Below are 21,617 nucleotides of genomic sequence, written 5' to 3' on the forward strand. Positions count from 1 at the left end.
ATACTCTTCAGAGGGGAATAATTTATCAAATTTCAACTTAATTAGGGTTTTTTGACATTAGAGTTGGTAATTGGGATTTCAATTATAAACCAAGCCCAAGTTCTTATTCAGCCATATTTTTATATTTTACATGCTGATATTTGCCTATAAGGTAATCAAAAGATAGTCTTATTATTTTTGTATCCAATCTTTGTGGCAATAATTGTTCAGTAAACATTTATTCAATAAATAATTACTACTGTAGAGGCCTAAAATTTTAGGTGATCGTTTAAGTTAAAGTGAATTAAAGCTTATTAAGTAGTAATTTGAGATAATAATGATTTTAAGTTCCATATTTTAGGAAGGGAATAGTATTTAAGTTGGGAAAGTTTTTAATTGAGGGGAACTTTGGCAGAAGCAGGGGTTTTATATTCCTGCAAAGACTGCACTAGAATCAAGGAATGGCATTTTAAGATCCAGATAGCTACCCAATGACTGGCACTTGGTGCAATGAAGTATGAGTTGTAATAGTGATAGGTATTCCATTTGCTCTTGGCACTTCCTCCAGGAACACAGTGGGAAGGAAAAGGAAACACACTTTTCAAGGTATCAGGATGTTTGAGAGTTTAGCTACATTCACTTTTTTTTTCTACTCCCATCATTAATATTGTCTTGTACCACTATGGCTATATTAAAACTATCTGAGATGTTTTAATCCCAAAAGCTTTTTAACTGTAATTGCAAATATAACTTCCACTGATATTGTTAAATATTTATATAACATGTTGAAGGGCTTTAACCTAATTTTATCTATTGTGAACATTTCTTAATAATAATAATTACCATTTATTGAACTCCTGGTTTAGATACATTATATCTATTATTTAAAATAACCTTGTAAGAAAAATAAAGTATTTTCATTTTATACATGAGGAACCTGAGACTCAGGGTAAATAGCCCTTCTAAAGTAATTCAGTTAAATGACATCAAAACTGGGATACAAGCCAGTTCTGTTTGCATCTAAAGCTCTCTCTGTTTTATTCTAGTTGCTTATTAAAGAATAACAAAAGCAAACAAATTTGTAAATTATCATTTTAGGGTACTATAAAGGCATATACACTCTTTTTTTTTAACCTCATTTCTTAAAATTTGTGTAAGGGATAAAAGGGTACTCTTTCCTGTATTTTCTTTTCTTTGGTTTAATTTCACACTGAGCCTGCTCATTCTTATATATTTGGAGAAAATGTACCTAGGCTAATGAAATTAGCAAGTGATATTATCTTTTAAGCAATTTTCTTCTAAGATAGAAAAACATTTTTCATCAAGACCAAAAAATTGAATTAAAAATGGAGCTCATCTCAGTAGGGCAGTTTTCTAAGTCTCATCCTTTAAAAGATATATAAAGATATTTTTAATGTTTCTTGAATTTTATTGTTCATTATTACTATAATTATGTTATGCACTCATATAATGAAACCAAATTGAAGCAGAAACTATGGCTATCTATTATTGAGTCAAAAATTGATGCTTTATAAATAAATCCTTCCACCCCTAAAAGGATGCTGCTTTACATTCTCCCAGGGTCCATCTGCATAGTCTGTTTCCAGATTCTTCACCCCCTTTTCTATCTCCTACCATAACCCAGTAATCATGGAAAAACCCGAGGTCCTTTCTATAATTACTCCCATTTGTGGTCTTAGTCTTACATTAGGTTATCAGTCAACTCACATGCTTCATTGACTCATCCATTGCTTTCTTACCAGTTTCTGTTTAGAAACTGATAACGGATTTTCTTTCTTTAAAATGAATTCAAGAGGGAAAGCTTTATTTTTGGAATATAGATTTTTATCAGAAATGTTAAAAATACTAAATAAATAGTAAATTAAATATTAAATTGAGCAAAGTAAAATAAATTGTTTTTAATTTGAAGCTTATGAAGACTTCAATCATATACGAAAATGTAACCACTGTTAGATCAATCTTGTTAGGTTTTCCATAGAATAACAAAATGAATTTTAAAGGTTCACTTAGCAATGGATGCTGTAATTTCTTGCATTTTTTTTAAACTTCCCCACTTGTCTAATTTATTTTTGAAGGCAGTAGTAAGGCAACTTATAGAAGAGTGCTTTTGGAAACTTCCCTTATGTTGTATGGCTGTCTTAAAGCATATTTGCACTTGCAGAACACATTCTTTTAAATGAGCCTACTGAATTTTTGTGAATATTTTTTTCCCTTGGCCATATTATATAGCACCTTCTTTGACAGTGGAAATTAAATCATAAGTCTGATTTTGCATGGTTGCATTAAGGCTGGCCATAAATAGTAAAACACATTTAAAACCATGGTAGTTTAAAAATTTAAATCCTAAAAATATGTCTTATAAATTACAGAATTTAATTATACTCCAGATGTTTCATCTAAAACTTCTTTTCTGTCTTTTCCTTTTCACACCATCCTCACTTTTTATCAATTCATCGGCTGACAGTGTCCTTACATCCAAAATGCAAAGCAGACAAATGGCCGTCTCAGGGAAGAACATGACTAAAAGCACCAGCATCAGTGGAGACATGTGCTCTCTAGAGAAGACTGATGGCAGCCAGTCTGACACCGCAGTGGGCGCCTTGGGTACCAGTGGTAAAAAGCGGCGCTCTAGCATCGGCGCCAAAATGGTAGCTATTGTTGGTCTCTCACGGAAAAGTCGCAGCACTTCTCAGCTCAGCCAAACGGGTAGGAATTTTCATGTTACTTTTGACTTTGTATTTGAGTTGTCATTAAAATACGTATTCTCTTTTCTTACTTTCTTATTGCAGTAATGTGTGGATGATGACATGTTCCAGAGGGGAAGAGACATTTTAAACTAGTTAACCTTTCTGGAAAAGTATGACATTACTTTTCAGGGATGAACGAACCTGCTTCAAAGTGAACCTTGGCTAGCGTTCTGTTTGCAATGTGTTTAAATTTCTTTCCTCCCCAGAGAAAATTTAAGCTGTGGTACCTCTGATTGCCAGTTGCTGAACCCTTGTAAAGGTACTCTGATCTGCGATACATTTGCTTTTCTTTAGGTAACATGCTTTGTAAATTTCAGTTATTCTCCTCAACTTGGAACCAACCAAATTAATTTTTATTCTCAGCAGGTTGCGGTGGTGAAGATGACACCTCACATTTTGTGTAATTAATATAGCCTTTTATTGCTGACAACCTAACTTCCTTTTTAGTTTGTAAGCAACATTTACCAGTAGTATCAATTTTCTCACTACAGTTTTTATTTCCCTGTTAAAACTTCAAGTAGCAATATTCTCCAGCATCAGGGATGGAGGAAGTCTCTGCTGACAGTGAAGATATTCAAAGCTTTGCTACTTTAAAATTCAGTTTCTAAATCACATCTGCAAAAATAAATTACATTGCAACACTCCTACTCAGAAAAGCCGATGTTCACAATTAAGAAATTTAAGTCAAAACAATGTCTTTTATCAAAAGGATGTTGATAATTAAAGCTTAAGTCCCTACCATCTTGGAAATAATAGCATATCTTTTACTTAACAAGCAAGCAAAAGCAAATAATAATAGTGTTTCTTTTATAGCAAATAAATTATAAGCAACTGGATTAAATTTAATTTATGCTTGAATACTAGGGTTTCTTGAATACTAGGGTCCATTCTAGCTACCATTTATTTATACAGCAAATATTTTTTTAACATCTACCATATGTCAGGGACTATCCTAAAGAGAACATGAACCTGACAGCTTATATTCTAGAAGGGCTGCAGTAAGGAAGTAAACTTAAATCAGCAGTTGGTAAAGAGTACTTTAGGACTAATTAGCAGAGGTTCAGTTCAGGCAAGAGAGAAGATTCTGAACTAAGTCAATTGTAGCAATGATATAGAGGGGGTGACAGATTCAAGAAATTTTAAAAGATAAAAATTAGTAGGACTTAAGGACTGGATGAATATGGAAAGATGAAAGAGCATGGATTCTAAGATGACTCCAGTATTATTGGCTTGCATCAGTAGGTGAATAATATTACATTAATGGATATTGGAAGTATAAGAGAAGGAGTAGTTAGGGAAAGAGCGAAGGGGATGATTCCCTCAATTTAGGACATTTTGAAATTGAAATAGCCATGGGACATCTAAGTGGAAAAGTCTAGAGCGTATTTGTATAAACACTTGTGAAGCTAGTGTCAGAACCAGAGATATAAATCTATAAATTATAAAATCAGGGTGATACTTAAAACTATTAACATGACTGAGGTTTTCCAGAAGAGTACAGAAAAGAGCTGTAGGCCAAAACAATACCCTGTGGAAAATTAGCATTTTAGAATTGGTCAGAGGAAGAGCTCATGAAGGAGACCAAAAAAATAATGACCATGAAGAAAGGACAAAATCATGAGAGAGTAATATCATAGAAGCTGAGTATGGAAGATTGCAAGAAGAAAATTGTCAATACTTCTCAATGATTAATTTCATATCTTTACAGTTTTCTTATAAATATTCCATATATATGCTAGGTATATATCTAGAATTAATTATAAAATTATAGAACTGTTGATCATATACTGAGATTCTGTCACAACACTGATTTGGTTTTCATGTATGAATAGGTGCAGAATTTTATCTTGAAAAGCAAGCATGATGATAACAGATTTAAGATATATAGTCTTGGGTGGTATAATGGTGGCTCAGCTGTAGAATTCTCACCTGCCATGCCAGAGACCTGGGTTCCTTCCTTGGTGCCTGCCCATGTAAAAAAGATATGCAGTCTTGTTCCTTGTTATAGTTTATGGTCCCTCCCTATCTATATATAGCATAGCAGAAAATAAAGCATTCATCTTTGTTATTGTCTTTCATTGATATTCAGTGTTGAAAATTTCCTTCGTTCTTAACTACCCAACTAATAGTTTTGACTTACTGGCAAAAGAATTCAAAGTATCTCTCATTTCAAAGCTTTTAGTTTAAGTGTAGAATAGCCAACAGAAATTGTTTCATGATTACTGGACTCCAAACTTTCAATGGATTTTTTTTTCAATGGATTTTTAAATGCTGTATTTCTGTATATGTGTGTGCTTATGTCATGTAAGAAAAAAATGCTATCTTAAGGAAACATTCAATCACAAACTTCAGCAGTATTAAAACTGAAATCTTCAAATTTAATATCTAAACCATTTGATCATATGATAACATTACCTAGAGTAAAGGACTTTTTTTATAATTCCAGATCTTACAATAGCTCCTTTGTTTAGATACTAAATATATAAGGTGAATTAGTAACTTGCCTAAAACCCAGAAAAGTCATGTACATTTTCAACTAATATGCTTACATTTTCAAAGACTCAGTTAGTATTATCTTCATTTTTCTGACCTCTATATGGGAAATCTAATTAAGTCACAGATTTATCATTAAATGAATGTCATATCATCATGTCTTGAACTTAGTTAGATGGTATCTATCATTATAAAATAAGTATCATTGTACCACTATGGATTTCAAGAACAGAAAGACTACTTATCTACCTTCTGAAGAGTGGAAAACTCAGCAAAATGAGATCCTCCTTAAGAATAATGAAATGATTCTAGATTAAATCAAAGTGATCATACATAAACAATAATTGGCAGAGGAGAAACAAGTTATAAAGGCATGTGCCCAATATATGTGGCAGCTAAGTCATACCTTTCTTCCCCTGCCCATTTGTCTATTCCTTTGTCTGTTAATTGGAAACTCACCTTTAAAGTCACCATTTAAAAATGATAAAATTTGATTTGATGGGCATATAAAGGGAGTAAGGAAACTTGGATTCTCAACCTGGATTATGTAAGGTATTAAATATGGCCTTTTTAAAAACCTACTTGATTTAACTGAGTCATAGTATGCTCATCTGATTATAGGATTAACATTGCTGTCCTAACAAGGTTCATATAAAGATAATAATTTAAAATATATAAGAAATCATTTTGAAAACTTAAAATCACTTTGCAAATGTAAGCCATCAATGGACAATTTTGCTTCAAAGGGGAATAAAGAGTTCTGCTTTAAATATGTTGATCTTGAGATGCCTATTACATATCTAAGAGGAGTTGTTAGACAAAAAGTCAGTTGTATATATGAGTCTAGAGCTCAGGAGTTCAAGGCTAAGGGATAATTTGAGAGTCGTAAGCAGATAACATTTAAAACCCTGGAAATAGTTAAGATCACTTAAGGTTTGTTGAATCATGAAGGAAACTAAAGACTGAACCCTGGGATACTCCAACATTAAAAGATCAGGAAAAGGAAAAGAATCAATCAACAAAAACCAATACAGAGCAGCCATTAAGGAAAAAAAAAAACACAAAAAGTATATGGTAAACTGGAAATGATGGGAAGAAAGTATTTTAAGGAGGACATGACCAACTGTGTTCAGAGCTTCTGAAAGATCATCTAAGAAAAGGACTGAGAAGTGATCGTTGTATTTGCTAGATGGAAGAATTTGGTAACCTTGACAAACCTTGCAGTGGTGAGCAAAGCCTGATTGGAGCAGGTTAATAGAAATGGAAGGTGAAGTAGAGTTGGTAAGACTAACTGTAAGAATAAGAATAAGACCACCTAATCCTGATCAAAGGATTGCTCCAGGAATCAGTCCCTCCACCAGGACAACTATTAAACAGGAGAAACTCTCTTAATCAACTATTTCAAGTCTCCGGAGTCCAGTAGAATACTGTGTAGCATCCAGGTAAGTGCAAGAGGAAGAGGCTGACAAATTATGGTAAGTTCCAGTAAATTGCTCTCAGGTGATTACCTGTGCTCCGCCCCCCCCCCCCCCCCCCCCCCCCACTCTTGCAGCAGATGGAGAGTGAGGGCATGGTGTAGCTTTCTGATCCTATAAAGGGACATAAAAATCCACTTCCCTAAAATCCAGGGTGGTCACGGGCCAAGGTGGTCACAGTCCAAACTCTGGTCATGGCTTTTGATTAGCAACTTCAGATCATTGTAAGTCCAGCTCTGAGGGCAGCCACTGTTCCAAACCACGCAAACAAATGCAACAGAGAGGAGGCACAATGCTTCTGGTGCTACAAAAAACAGATGAAGAGCTGCGTCAAAAAAGCATAGCTTTGAAAAGAGTCCTCACACCTTTTCAGACTGCTCCATCATCCTCGCTGAGACAGTTTGGAGGCATCCAGAGCTTCTTTTTTGGGTATTTTGGCCTAGTTCTGGCTAGGAAAGATGGATGCGGGATACCCCTCTTAGGCATGCCACCTTACACAATTTGCCCTCCAGGCAAAAACAGCTTGACACAATGAAAGCATTATAAGAAACAATTGAGGGCGGGCTGCGGTGGCTCAGCGGGCAAAGTGCTTGCCTGCTATGCCGGAGGACCTCGGTTCGATTCCCGGCCCCAGCCCATGTAACAAAAACAAAATACAATAAAACAAGAAAATGTTTAAAGATGTTTCCCTTTCTTCCTTCCTTCCTTCCTTCTCTCTGTCTTTCCTTTAAAAAAAAAAAAAAAAAAAAAAGAAACAATTGAGGTGGATCACCTGGGCCAAAGGCTTACTAAGTGCTGCAGTGGAGCTCCCAGGAGAGTGAGAATGGCTGTCTCCTGTGAAGGAGAAAGGGCATTTATAACTCCTATAACCAGGAGAACCCTACGCCATTAGCAAGCAAAAACCCAGGGCAAGACAAAGACCCTGAAAAGACAGGGAGTACCCCTGCACTTTGCATTCCTTGGGCAGCCCTTCCTAATAGGAGATTGGACTCTCAAAAAAATCTCTGTAGTATCAACAACTGTTTACAAACTCAAGAAATAGACATCTCAGGGAATAAACCCCAGAGTTAACATTTTAAAATATTAAAACATACAGTGTGCAACAAAAGATTACAAGACAAACAAAGAAATGTGAAAAAATGGCCTTCCTAAAGGAAGAGGATAAAAATCCAGAAAACACCAGTAAAGAAGACCAGAGTGTGGACATACCAGAAGAAGACTAAAAATGTGAACTTCAGTATGCTCAAGGAGATGAAGGAAAATATGAAGAAAGAACTAAAGAATATCAGGAAAACAATGAGTGAAGAATATAAGAAACAGAATAAACAGAAAGTGTAAAAAGAAATTAAACAGAACTACTGTAGTTGAAGACCACAATAACGAAATGAAAAAGTTCCAAGGAGAGTTTAAGCAGTAGATTGGAGTTGGCAGAATGTAGAATCAGTGAACTCAAAGACAAGACAATTTAAATGAGTCAGCTGATAAGCAAAAAAGGAAAAAGAATAATAAAAAATGATGATAGCCTAAGAGACCTCTGTGACACAACCAAGCTTCCCAATATACACATTACGGAAGTCCCAGAAGGAGAAGAAAGAGAAAAGAGCAGAAGGAATATACAAAGAAATAATGACATAAAACTTTCCAAACTTAGCAAAAGAAATGAATATGCATATACAAAAGCCACAGAAGACAGGAACCAAGATGAACTTGAAGGAAAATATATTGATCAAACTATCAAATGCAAAAGACAAGGAGAGAATTCTAAAAGCTGCAAGAGAGAAGTAACATGTAATGTACAGCACAGTCCCAATTAGATCAAGTGCCATTTTCTCATCAGAAACTATGGAGGAAAGAAGGCAGTGGTGGAAATTCTTAAGGAACAGTAAGAAAATAATTTCCAACCAAGAATCTTATGTCCAGCAATACCTTATTTCAAAAGTGAAGAAGACATTAAAATGTTCCCGATAAACAAAAGCTGCAGGAGTTCATCACCACTAGACCTGCCCTACAAATAATACTAAAGAGAATACTTCAGACTGAAAGGAAAGAACACTAGATGGTGGTTCAAAGCAGCTTGAAGAAATAAAATCCTCCAGGAAAGGTAACCATTTGAATGATTATAAATGTCAGTATATTGTATTGTATTTCTTGTACGTAACTCAACTTCTTACTTCCTACTGGTGATAAAATACAGATGCATGAAAGTAATAATATATGGTTTGTAACTTACAGTGTGCAAAGATAAAATTTGTAACAAGTACAAAAAAAGGTGGTGCGATGGAGGGGTATAGGAACAATATATGTGTAATGTTATTAAAATCAAGTATGTATCAAATAAAATATGATTGTTATGTATTTATTTACACTATTAAGTTATAACCCTATGGTAAATACAAGGAAAATATATGAAATATATATCTATATAGAAATGAGAAGGGACTCAATATGATACAATACAATAAAATCAAATAAATGTGAGAAACTAGGTATTAATGGAAGAATTGAAGGTTAAGAAATGTATAGATTCACAAAGACAAGTCCTGCATTATTAGTAGTGACTTTAAATGGAAATGGATTAGCTTTCAAGTCAAAAGATAGAAATTGGCAGAATGGATAAAAAAGCATGGCCTGTCTATATGCTGTCTATAAGAGACTCACCTTACATTCAAAGACGTAACTATGTTAAAATTGAAAAGATGGAAAAAATGTACCATGAAAGTAGTAACCCAAAAGAGAGCTGGAGTAGTTATACTAATATCAGATAAAACAATTTTATGAGGGACAAATATGGTCTTTATATACTTAAAGGGGCCAATTCAGCCAGAAGATGTAACAATTATAAATATATAACCACCTGACAGCAGAGCCCCAAAATATCTGAAGCTAATACTAACAGACTAGAAGGGAGAAATTGGTGATTCTGCATTAATAGTAGGAGACTTCAATATACCACTTTCAGTATTGGATAGAAGAACATCTACACAGAAGATCAGTAAGGAAATAGAAGACGACTGATATTCTGCACCAATTAGACCTGATAGACATGTGTAGAACACTTCACTTCACAACAACAGACTACACATTCTTCTCAAGTGCACATGAATCATTCTCCACATTAGACTATGTCTTAGGTAACAAATAAATCTCAATAAATTAAAAAATATTGAAATCATGCAATGTACATTTTCTAACCACAATGGAATGAAACTGGAAATCAATAAGAGAGAGAGAGTGGGAAAATTCACAGATATGTGGAAATTAAACAATACGTGCTTGAACCACCAATAGGTTAAAGAGGAAATCACAAGGGAAATTAGAAACTATTTTAAGGTGAATGACAATGAAAACACAACATACCAAAGCTTATAGGATGCAGCAAAGGCAATGCTGAGAGGGCAATTTATAGCTCTAAATGCTTACATTAAAAAAGAAAAATTTCGAATCAGAGTCCTAACCTCATAACTGGAAGAACTAGGAAAAGAAGAGCAAACTAATCTCAAAGTGAGCAAAAAAGAAGGAAATAACAAAAATAATAACAGAGATCAATGAAATAGAGAATAAAAAATAATCAGTAAAACCAAAGTTGATTCTTCGGAAAATCTATAAATTTGACAAATCTTTAACAAGACTGACAGAGAAAAAAGGAAAAGGGACACAAATAACTAAAATCAGAAATGAAAAGGAGGACATTACTAGCAATGCCTGTGAAATTTTAAAAAGAACTATAAGTGGATACTATGAACAATGGTATTCCAACAAGTTAGATAACCTAGATGAAATGGACATACGGCTAGAAACATATGAACTGCCTACATTGTCTCAAGAAGTAGAAGATCTCACATAAACCAATAAGTACAAAAAAGATCAGTAATGATAAACCTCCCAAGAAAGTAAAGCTCAGGACCAGATGGCTTCACAGGGGAATTTTACCAAACATTCCAAGAAGAATTAAATCCTGCTCAAACTATTCCAAAAAAATCTAAAGAGAAGGGGGCACTCCCTAATTCATTCTACAAGGCCACCTTTGCCTCATACCTAAGCCAGAGAAAGATACCTCAAGAAAAGAAAATTACAGAGCAATATCTCCTGAACTTAAATTCAGAAATCCTCAATTAAATACCAGCAATCTGAATCAGTAGCAAATTAAGAAAATCATACCCCATGACCAAGTGGGACTTATCCCAAGTATGCAAAGGTGGTTCAAAATAGGAAAATTGATTAATATAATGCTTCATATTTACAGAATGAAGGAAAAAACACATGAACTATCAATTGATACAGAAAATACATTTGATAAAATCCACCACCAACTCTTGATAAAAACACTTAGAAGAGTAGGACTAGAAGGAAACTTCCTCAACATGATTAAGGGCACATATAAAAAACTTATACCTAACATTACACTTAATGGTGAAATACTGAAAGTTTTCCCTTTTAGTTCAGGAACAAGACAAAGATGCCCACTGTCAGCACTGTTATTCAATATTGTACTGTAAATTCTTGCAGTTAAGCAGGAATAAGAAATACAACGCATCCAAATTGGAAAGGAAGGAGTAAAACTGATCCTTTATACAGAAAATCCTGAGAAATTAGTAAAGCTCCTTGATCTAATAAATGAATTCAGCAAAGTACAGGGTACAAGATTAACACTCAAAAATCAATAATGTTTCTATACACCAGCAATGAACAATTGAAAGAAGAAATCAAGGGAAAAAATTCTATTTACAGTAGTATCTAAAAGAATCAAATGTGTAGGAATAAATCTAACTCAGGATGTAAAGGATTTATACAGAGAAAACTGCAGAACATTCCTAAAAGAAATCAAAGAGGATCTAAATAAATAAAAGGACAGTCTGTGTTCATGGATTGGGAGAACTAAATATAGTTAAGATGTCAGTTCTACCCAAAGCGTTTACAGATTCAAAACAGTCCCATTCAAAATTCCAACAACCTTCTTTACAGAAATGAAAAAGCCAATAATCAAAAAGAAAGCTTAGCAGTCCTCAAAAAGTAAAATATAGATTTACCACATGACACTAATCTCCCAAGTATAGCCTCAAAAGAATTGAAAGCAAGGATTTGAGCAGACTTGTACACACTGATGTCCATAGCAGCCTTATTCATAGTTGCCAAAAGGTAGTAGCAATACAAATAACTATCAACCAAGAACTAGATAAACAAATTATTGTACATACACACTGAACTATTATTCAGCCATAAAAAATGAAGTTCTGATACATGCAGCAGCATGGATGAACCTTGAAAACATCATATTGAGTGAAATGAGCCAGACACAAAAGGACAAGTATTGTATGACCTCACTGATAGAAAATAAGTAGAATATACAAACTCATGGAGTTAGAATCTAGAATATAGGTTACCAGGGTATGGAGTGGGGATAGAGATTAGGGATTTAATACTTAAAATGTGCAGAGTTTCTATTTGGGATGATAGTGGTGATGGTGATGGTGCTGGTGCTGGTGCTGGTGGTGTTGGTAGTACAACATTGTGAACATAATTAAAAGCACTGAGTTGTATATTTGAATGTGGTTAAAAGAGGAAATTTTAAATTGTATATATGGTACTAGAATACAAATTTTTTTAACACAGCTAATATTTATTGAGCACATTTTCTGTGACAGGTGCTATTCTATGAACACTATGTGTAAATCATTTAATCCTCACAATAATATGAGGTTGGCATTGATTAATGTTATCTCTAATTTACAGATAAAGGAACTGGGCTAGGCAGAAGAGAAATAACTTGTACCCAGCTAGTAAGGATTGATGTTGGGACCTTAATCCAGGCAGTCTGGATATCAAAACTTCACTCTTAACTATTTTGTTATAGTATACACTATCACTGTCCAATAGAACTGTGATGATGCCTTTCCAATATGGTAACCATTAGTTTCCTGTGGTTATTGAGCCCTTGAAATGTGACTAATTTGACTGGGAAACTGAATTTTTCATTTAATTTAAATTTGAATAAAATTAATTTAAATTTAAATAGCCACCTGTGGTTAATAGCTATTATATTGGACAGCACAAGGAAAAACAACTCTAGGACTTTTGACAAAGAAAAAAATAAACAAGTAGGATGGTTGCTGGGGAAAGACGGAGTTAAAGAAAGATGTGTATTTTTGTTTGTTTTGTTTTGAATGGGAGATGAAGAATGAGAGAGGGAGTAATAACAGACAAATGGAGGCAGCACTGGATGCAGACCTGAAGGGGATAGATTAACTATATGTCATGTGGTTCATCTAGGGACCTAGGCTTTTTTCATATTGTAATCTAATTTCTAAGCTTGCACAGCACTTTACATTTACTCTTATTAGAATACTTACTTAGTAACAATCATCATTCACTTTTTTGTCTATTTCTTAGCTAGCTTATTTTTTTTTTCCTTATTTACGTAGCCTTCTCAGGGCCTAGTATAGTATCAAATATAGTGATCTTCACCAAGGACTTCTTCAGAAATTTCAAACTAATACTACAGGATATGGCCTGGTAAGGATTCTAAAACCAAATTTAGGCATATTTCTCATCTCTGAAATTATAACAATGTTTAAGCACTTATACGCTCAGCCATTATTGGAAGTATTGATTAGTTAGACGTATTGATGGTCATTCCAGTGTTTGCAATTGTGCCGGTCTGAATCTGTGGTGGACCCCAGAAAAGCCATGCCCTTTAATCTTCATTCAATATTGCTGGGTGGGAGCATTTTGATTGTTTCCATGAAGATGTGACCCGCCCAATTGTGGATGCTAACTTTTGATTAGATGATTTAAATGAAAGTATGTGTCCACCTACTGAAGGTGGAGTTGCTTACTGGACTCCTTTAAAAGAGGAAACGTTTTGGAGAGAGTTCCTTTTTGGTAGAGCCACAAGAAAGCCAGCAGACGCTGCCATGTTCGCCATGTGCCCTTCCAGCTGAGAGAGAAATGTTGAATGTAGTCGGCCTTCTTGAACCAAGGTTTCTTTCCCCGGATGCCTTACATTGGACGTTTCTATAGACTTGTTTTAATTTGGACATTTTCTCAGCCTTAGAACTATAAACTAGCAACTTATTAAATTCCCCTTTTTAAAAGCTGTTCCATTTCTGGTATATTGCATTTCAGCAGCTAGCAAACTAAAACAGTAATTTACTAAGTTCAAGTGGTTTAAATATTCTAAGTAAGGTAAACATAATATTTCCTCTAAGTGAAAGCCATTATTAATGTATTGTTAAGTGTATTAAAGTTGTTCTGTAGCAAACTAGGATCAGCACATAGCTGAGAAAAATAGCAATTTTATAGATTTCATATTGTTTGCTCTAAAAAAACTTTTTATTATAGAAAATTACAAGACTATTTTTCAGATTCTAAGGATCAATTGAGTATTAATAATGTGTTGTAGTATAGCTTACTTGCATTTGTCTGACTCTTATTAGACTGTAAATTCCTTGAGAGGGGGATCTATATCTCATTCATTTTTTTAACATTTTTTATTGTGAAATATATACAAAAAAGCAATAAATTTCAACATACATTTTAACAAGTAGTTATGGAACAGATTTCACAGTTTGGTATGGGTTACAGTTCCACAGTTTCAGATTTTTCCTTCTAGTGCCTCCAAGACACTGGAGACCAACAGAAATGTCAATATATTGATTCAGCAGTCACACTCATTTGTTAAATCCTATCTTCTCTGTTATACCCTTTCTCTTTAAATAACATATATACCTAAAGGCAATACATTTCAATGTACATAGCAACAAATAGTTATAGAACAGATTTCACGGTTTGGTATGAGTTACAATTCCACAATATTAGGTTTTATTTCTAGTTGCTCAAAGATACAGAAAGCTGAAAGAAGTATCAGTAAAATTATTTAGCACTCATTTGTTAAACCCAGCTTTCTCTGTGTAACTCCACTATCACCTCTGATCTTTCTCGCACTCTGTAGGGGTATTTGAGCTATGCCCATTCTAACTTTTTTTTGAACTTGTTTTTATTGTATAGTATAACATATATACAAAGCAAAGAAATAAAAAAGTAATAGTTTTCAAAGCACTCTTCAAAAAGTGGTTACAGGATAGATCCCAGAGTTTGTCATGGACTACCATACAACCCTTTCATATTTTTCCTTCTAGCTGCTCCAGTATATCTCATTCATTTTTATATTCTTGGTACCTAAGATAATGGTTCACATGTACTAAATAGTAAATATTTTTTAGGATGAATAAATAAATGATCAAATGATTTGACAAAACTGTGTTTTTCATGATAATAAACTGGTAATTGAAGTTGTAAAAGCTATAAATGATCACGTAAATATATAAATCAACTATTTCTTAGCAATCTATCATCATCTCATATTCTAGTGTTTTGCTACTGTCTATGGAGAGAACTCTTAAAAACTATTGTTGGGCCACAGTGGCTCAGCAGGCAAGAATGCTTGCCTGCCATGCCAGAGGACCTGGGTTTGGTTCCTGGTGCCTGCCCATGTGAAAAAAAAAAAAAGGAACTATTCATTGACATCTACAGGAACTATTCTACAAATGCAAAATATCTCCTTCTCAAACATAAATTTTGGATTTATGGTCAAAGATAAAAATTTTGCTGATCTATTCTTATGCTATTCTAATCATTTCCATAAGGTACAAATTTATTCATTGTTTTGACATAGATATGTCAAAGTCCTAATCCCCAGTACCTAGGGATGTGAACTTACCTGGAGATAGGGTCATTACAGAGAGAGTTAGGCAAGTTAAAAAATAAGGTCCTACTGGAATAGGTTGGACCCTTAATCCGGTATGACTAGTGTCCTTATAAGAAGGAAAGAGCAAATCGAGGAGACACTGAGAGAGAAGACTTCATGTAACAGTGAAGACAGAGGTTGAGTTCTGCCACAACTCCAAGAATGTCAAGGATTGCTGACCACCACCAAGAACAGGAGAAAAGCACAGAACAGATTGTTCCTTACAGACTTCAGAGGAGGCATAGCCCTTTCGATACCTTGATTTTGGATTTCTAGCCTCCAAACTATGAAACAATAAATTTCTATGGCTTTAAGCCACCTAATTTGTAATATTGTGTTAAGGCAGCTATTCACACTTTGAAGGACATCTTGGTTGCTTCCTATAAAAATCATGTATAAATTTTATGTAGATGTGAGTTTTTATCTCATTTGGATAAATATTTAGAAGCTCCATTTGCTGGGTGGCATGGTGAGATTTTGCTTAGCTTTGTGAGACTGCCACGCTATCTTCCAAAGTGGCTGTACCATTACACTCCCACCCTCAATGGATGAGAGTTCTTGTTGCTTCACATTTTTTCTAGGCTTTGGTGTTGTCAGTGATTTGAATTTTATCCATTCTAATAGGTGTGTAGTGGTCTTTTATTATTGTTGGGGTTTTTTTTTTCCACATGGGCAGACTCGGGGAATTGAACCAGAGTCTCTGGGATGGCAAATGAGACTTCTGCCACTGAGCCACATTTCACCACCCTTATTGGTGTTTTAATTTGCAATTCCCTGATGCCACGTTATGTTCAACATCTTTTGTTATGCTTATTTGAAATTTCTGTATCTTCTTCAATGAGTTGTCTTTAGATCTTTTGCTCATTTTTATTTGGGTTGTTTGTTTTCTGATTGTTGAGACTTATGAATTCTTTGTATATTTTGGATACAAGCCCTTGATCAAATCCTTTCATTTTTTTTTATCAGTGTCTTTCACAGAGCAATAGTTTTTTATTTTAATGGAGTCCAGTTTATAATGTTTTCTTTCATGGATCATGCTTGTGGTATTGCATCTAAAAAGTCCTAGCCAGGAGCAGACCACGGTGGCTCAGCAGGCAGAGTTCTTATGTGCCATGGTGGAGACCCAGGTTTGATTCCTGGTGCCTGCCCATGCAAAGAAAAAAGTCATAGCCAGGTCCAACACTACCTAGATTTTCTTCTATGTTATCTTTTAGAAGTTTTATAGTTTTGCATTTTAGACTTCTGTCTTTGATACATTTTGAGTTAAATTTTGTGAAAGGTGCAAGATCTATGTCTAGATTGTTTTTTTTCTTTTGCATGTGGCTGTCCGATTGTCTCAGAACCATTTGCTGAAAAAACTACCCTTTCTCCATTGAATTGCTTTTACTCCTTTGTCAAAGATCAGTTATCTATATTTGTGTGGGTTTATTTCTGAGTCCTCTATTCTATTCCATTGATCTATTTGTCTATTCGTTAACCAGCACCACACTGTCTTGAGAACTATAACTTTATAGTATGAAGTGGGGTACTGTCAGTTTTCAACTTTGTTGTTCTTGTAATGATCCTAATGTATGCAAGATATTTAACTGTAGGATAAGTTATGGAAATAGAATAATGAGGTAAAAGGGCATGCTCATTTTAAAGTTTGAAAAATATCATAAACTACTTTCTAAAATATTGTACCATTTACATTCTCTCCAAAATGTGGGAGTACTCATTTTTGCCCATGCTTGTCCATGATGATGTTAATGTTTTCTTCATCTTTGCCAATCTGGTATAAATTTTCATTTTCATTTTATTCAGTATTCAACAAATGTTTAAGTGCGTTACTTAATAATTGATGAAGTTAAGAATATTTTCATGTGTTAATTATTCTATTAATCATTTAATTTTTTCCCTATGAGGCAATTACCTGTTCATATTCATTGTCCATTTTCCTGATCTGTGTCATGTATAGTAAAAGTCTTTCCATTCCAGTATTGAAAAATATTTTATATATTTTGTTCTCAATCTCATATTAAGAATTTATGAGTTTAGATTTTTAATGCATCTGCAATTTCTTCCAGATGCATTAAAAGGTAGGGTTCTAAATTTTTCCAAATATATAGTTAGTTGCACCTACTCTTCATTGAATAACTCAAACTATCTCTATTGATCTAGAATTCTATCTTTAATATATACTAAATTGCCCTTATTTTTGCTGATTCTGGATTTTTTAGTCTGTTCCGTTAATTTTAGGAGTTAAAACAATACTATTATTTCAGTTACTATTCTAGCTTTATAATTTATTTTGCTACCCTCATTATTTTTCTTCTTCAAAATCCCCTTGGATAGTCTCTGATATTTTCTTTTCTTCGGAGAACTGCAAAATTAAAACTTCATTGAATTTTGGATTATGAAATAATCTAAATCTGGGAAGAATTAACATCTTTGTAATAGTAATTCTTTGATTCACAGTCATGATGTGTTTCTCCATTGATTCAGGCCTTCTTTAATACCCATCAGTAACTTTTGGTAATTTTCATTATACATCTTGACATAACATGGTAATTTTATTTGTAGATTTTTTTTGTAATTTGTATTACTACAGTAAATGAATCTTTTTTCCTACTGTATTTTCAAATTGGTTATTTCCAATTTTTAGGAAATCATTTATTTTAATTTTTAAAAAATCTTATGTAATGCCACTTTACTGAATTCTGATTAATTCTAATACCTTCTTCTCATTAATTCTACTAGCTTCCTTTTGGGATGTTCTAAATAAAGCATCAGGTCTTCTAAAAAAAATAGTTTCTCTTTTCCTCCAACTGTACTTTGAAAGTGTTTTTGCTCAAATCTGTCATAAATTAATTGGGGCAATGACCTGAGAAATGTTCCAAAAATGATATTGAATTCATTTATCTGCTGCTCCAGAAAATGAGTCAATATGACTCTCTACTTCAAAAAAAAAAGACCGAAAGGAATAGAAAGCATTTTTTCATCTTCTCAATTTTTCTAAACCTGCATTATATGAGTCCTGTGGTAAAATAAGAAAGCAAAGTTAAGTTCTCATTTGTACTCTATCTTCTGTAGTTCTTTGAAGCATAAACTTTAATCTGTGATTCATTCCTTTTAAAGGTCATTGTGCTATTTAATGTATTCATATGACATTGGGTCTTTTGCCAATCTAAAATCTGTTTCCAGCTATCAATATTTTCAAAAGCATGAGAAAGTAAATTTTTTAAATGTAGTAACAAAGTGACAGGCACAAGGCCAAAAGGAATCAGAAGTAATATGTATTAAGGCTTTTATGTCTGTGGTATTCTAAATCTTCTGATTAAAAATGTGTTACTGATTAAAGGTGGTCAGTATTGGCATCATGAAAATAGAAAACTTATTCACCTAACACAGTATATTTCCCAAAACAAATTCCACAGAACAGCAGGATCTTGAATGCCAATAGGTGTAAACAGAAAAATGGGGTTTTAACAGTCAAGTAAGCATGGAAAATGTGGGTTAAACAATTATGAACTGTTTTCCATATATTGCAGAAATTTATAAAGTCCTTTGTTATGTTAATGTGCCTTGTGACTATCCACAAAAAAGATGAAATATGTAGCTTTTTCCTGACTCACTTTGATCATATAACCCTTTGTCTATGAAGCATATCATGGGATTAATATTTCTTGGAATACTTTGGAAAACACCTGAATAGCCTTAAATTAAAATTATAGCATATATATATTTTTAAGTATTTTTAGATGTATAAAGTCTCTGTCTTCTCAAAATAAAACATTTATTTAGTACTGCACATTTCCTGCATTCATCAAAATTCACAGTAGAGGAGATGAATTTAAGGGCAAATAATTCCAATACAACCTGGCCAGTGCTAATAGAAATACATCTGAGGTACTAGGGAAGCACCAAGGTTGGGGATGAGGTAAATCAAAAGCCATTTTGTCTTACAACTTCATTAGGTAAAATTGAAGTATGAGAAACTGCACAATATTTGAAGTGTATAATTTGGTAAGTTTTCATATGTATACACCTGTAAAGCCATCACCAAAATTAAGATAATGAACATATCCATCACCCCCCAAAGTTTCCTCATGCCCCTTTGGCATTCCCCTTCCTTCCCTAAAAACCTAGGCAATTATGGATCTGCCTTTTATTACTATAGAATTTTCTGAAACTTTCTATAAATGGCATCTTACAGTACGTTCTCTTATAAATCTGGTTTCTTTCAACCAGCATAATGATTTTGATTCATCCATATTGTTGACATTTCATTAGTTCACTCCTTTTTTTTTTTTTTTTAGCTCACTCCTTTTTATTGTGCTGCATTCCCTTGTATGGCTATAAACATCATTTATCATTTTATCTGTTGATAGACATTTAAGGTGTTTCCAGTTTGGGGCTATTGCAAATAGAGCTGATATGGACATTTATATTAAAGTCTTCATATGAATTTATGCTTTCATTTCTCTTCAGTTAATATCTAAAAGTAAAATGGCCGGATCACAGAATATGATTAACTGATGAAATGACAAAGTTGTTTTCCAAAGTGACTTCACCAGTTTTCATTCCTACCAGCAATACTTAAAAATTCCAATCATTCCGCACTTTTGACAGAGTTGGGCGTGGTCAACCTTTTTAATTTTAGCCAAACAAATGGGTGTGCAGTGGTTCTCTAATTGTGCATTCAATTTGCATTTCCCTGTTGACTAATGAGGTTGAGCATCATTTTCTGTGCTTACATATTAAATATACTTGTATATTTACTTTGGGTGTGTGTGTGATTCTGTGGATTTCTCAGGATCATCCAAGTATAGTATCATATTATCTGCAAATAATGAGAATTTTATTTCTTCCTTTCCAATCTGAATGCCTTAATTTCTTTGTCCTGCCTGATTGCTCTAGCTAGAACTTCTAGCCCAATGTTGAATAATAGTGGTGAAAGTGGGCATCCTTGTCTTGTACTTGATCTTGGGGGAAAGCTTACAGTCTCTCTCCATTGAGTATGATGCTGGCTATCAGTTTTTCATATATTCCCTTTATCATATTGAGGTAGTTACCTTTGATTCCTATCTTCTGGATTGTTTTTTCAGAAAAGGATGCTGAATTTTATCAAATGCTTTCTCAGCATCAATGGAGATGATCATGTGATTTTTCCCTTTCGATTTGTTAATGTGCTATATTGCATTAATTTATTTTCTTGTTGTTCTAGTTTGCTAGCTGCCAGAATGCAATATACCAGAAACAGAATGACTTCTTAAAAAGGGAATTTAATAAGTTGCTAGTTTACAGTTGTAAGGCCTAGAAAGTGTCCCAGTTACAAGTCTATAGAAATGTCCAGTCAAATGCATCCAGGGAAAGATACCTTGGTTCAAGAAATGAAGTTCAAGGTTTCTCTCTCAAGTAGAAGAGAACATGGTAAACACAATCAGAGTTTCTCTCTCATCTGGAAAGGCACATGATGACCATGGTCAGGGTTCCTCTCACATCTGGAAGGGCACATAGTGAACACAGCATCATCCACCAGCTTCCTCTCTTGACTTCCTGTTTCATAAGCTCCCCGGGAGGCATTTTCTTTCTTCATCTCCAAAGGTCGCTGGCTGGTGGACTCTGCTTCTCATGGCCATGTCATTCTGCTCTGCTCTCTCTGAATCTCCTTTATTCTCCAAAATGTTTCCTCCTTTATAGGACTCCAGAAACTTCTCAAGACCCACCCAAATGGGTGGAGACATGCCCCTAGCTAATCCAGTTTAACAACCTCTCTTGATTAAATCACATCTCCAGGGAGATTATCTGATCACACTTTCAAACATACAGTATTGAATATGGATTATTCGGCCTTTACGAAATGGGATTTAGATTAAAACATGGCTTTTCTAGGGAACGTATGTCCTTTCAAACCAACACACTTGTGTTGGACCACCCTTGCATTCCTGGTATAAACCCCACTTGGTCATGGTGTATGATTCTTTTAATATGTTGTTGGATTCAATTTGCTAATATTTTATTGAGAATTTTTGCATCTGTGCTCATTAGAGTGATTGGCTTATAGTTTTCCTTTCTTACAGTGTCTTTACCCGGTTTTGGTATTAAAATCATATTGGCTTCATAAAACAAATAAGGTAAAGTTCCTTTTTTCCTCAGTTTTTTGAAAACCTTTAAGAA

At 34.0% G+C, this 21,617-nt stretch overlaps 1 protein-coding gene across 20 annotated transcripts in view; it reads left to right on the forward strand.

Annotated features, from left to right (window-relative positions):
* Positions 1 to 21,617, forward strand: part of RIMS2 (regulating synaptic membrane exocytosis 2) — a 757,916-nt gene that overhangs the window by 653,198 nt on the left and 83,101 nt on the right. For 19 of the 20 annotated variants that reach the window (XM_077167426.1, XM_077167432.1, XM_077167428.1 and 16 more), the window contains one exon: positions 2,465 to 2,706. In XM_077167426.1, coding sequence (XP_077023541.1) covers positions 2,465 to 2,706 — 242 coding nt within the window. Of the gene's footprint in view, positions 1 to 2,464; positions 2,707 to 21,617 lie in introns of those variants that run through there. The other variant, XR_013178386.1, reaches the window with a different exon arrangement.

This window comes from Tamandua tetradactyla, chromosome 6 (assembly GCF_023851605.1).
Source record: "Tamandua tetradactyla isolate mTamTet1 chromosome 6, mTamTet1.pri, whole genome shotgun sequence".
Taxonomy (NCBI): domain Eukaryota; kingdom Metazoa; phylum Chordata; class Mammalia; order Pilosa; family Myrmecophagidae; genus Tamandua; species Tamandua tetradactyla.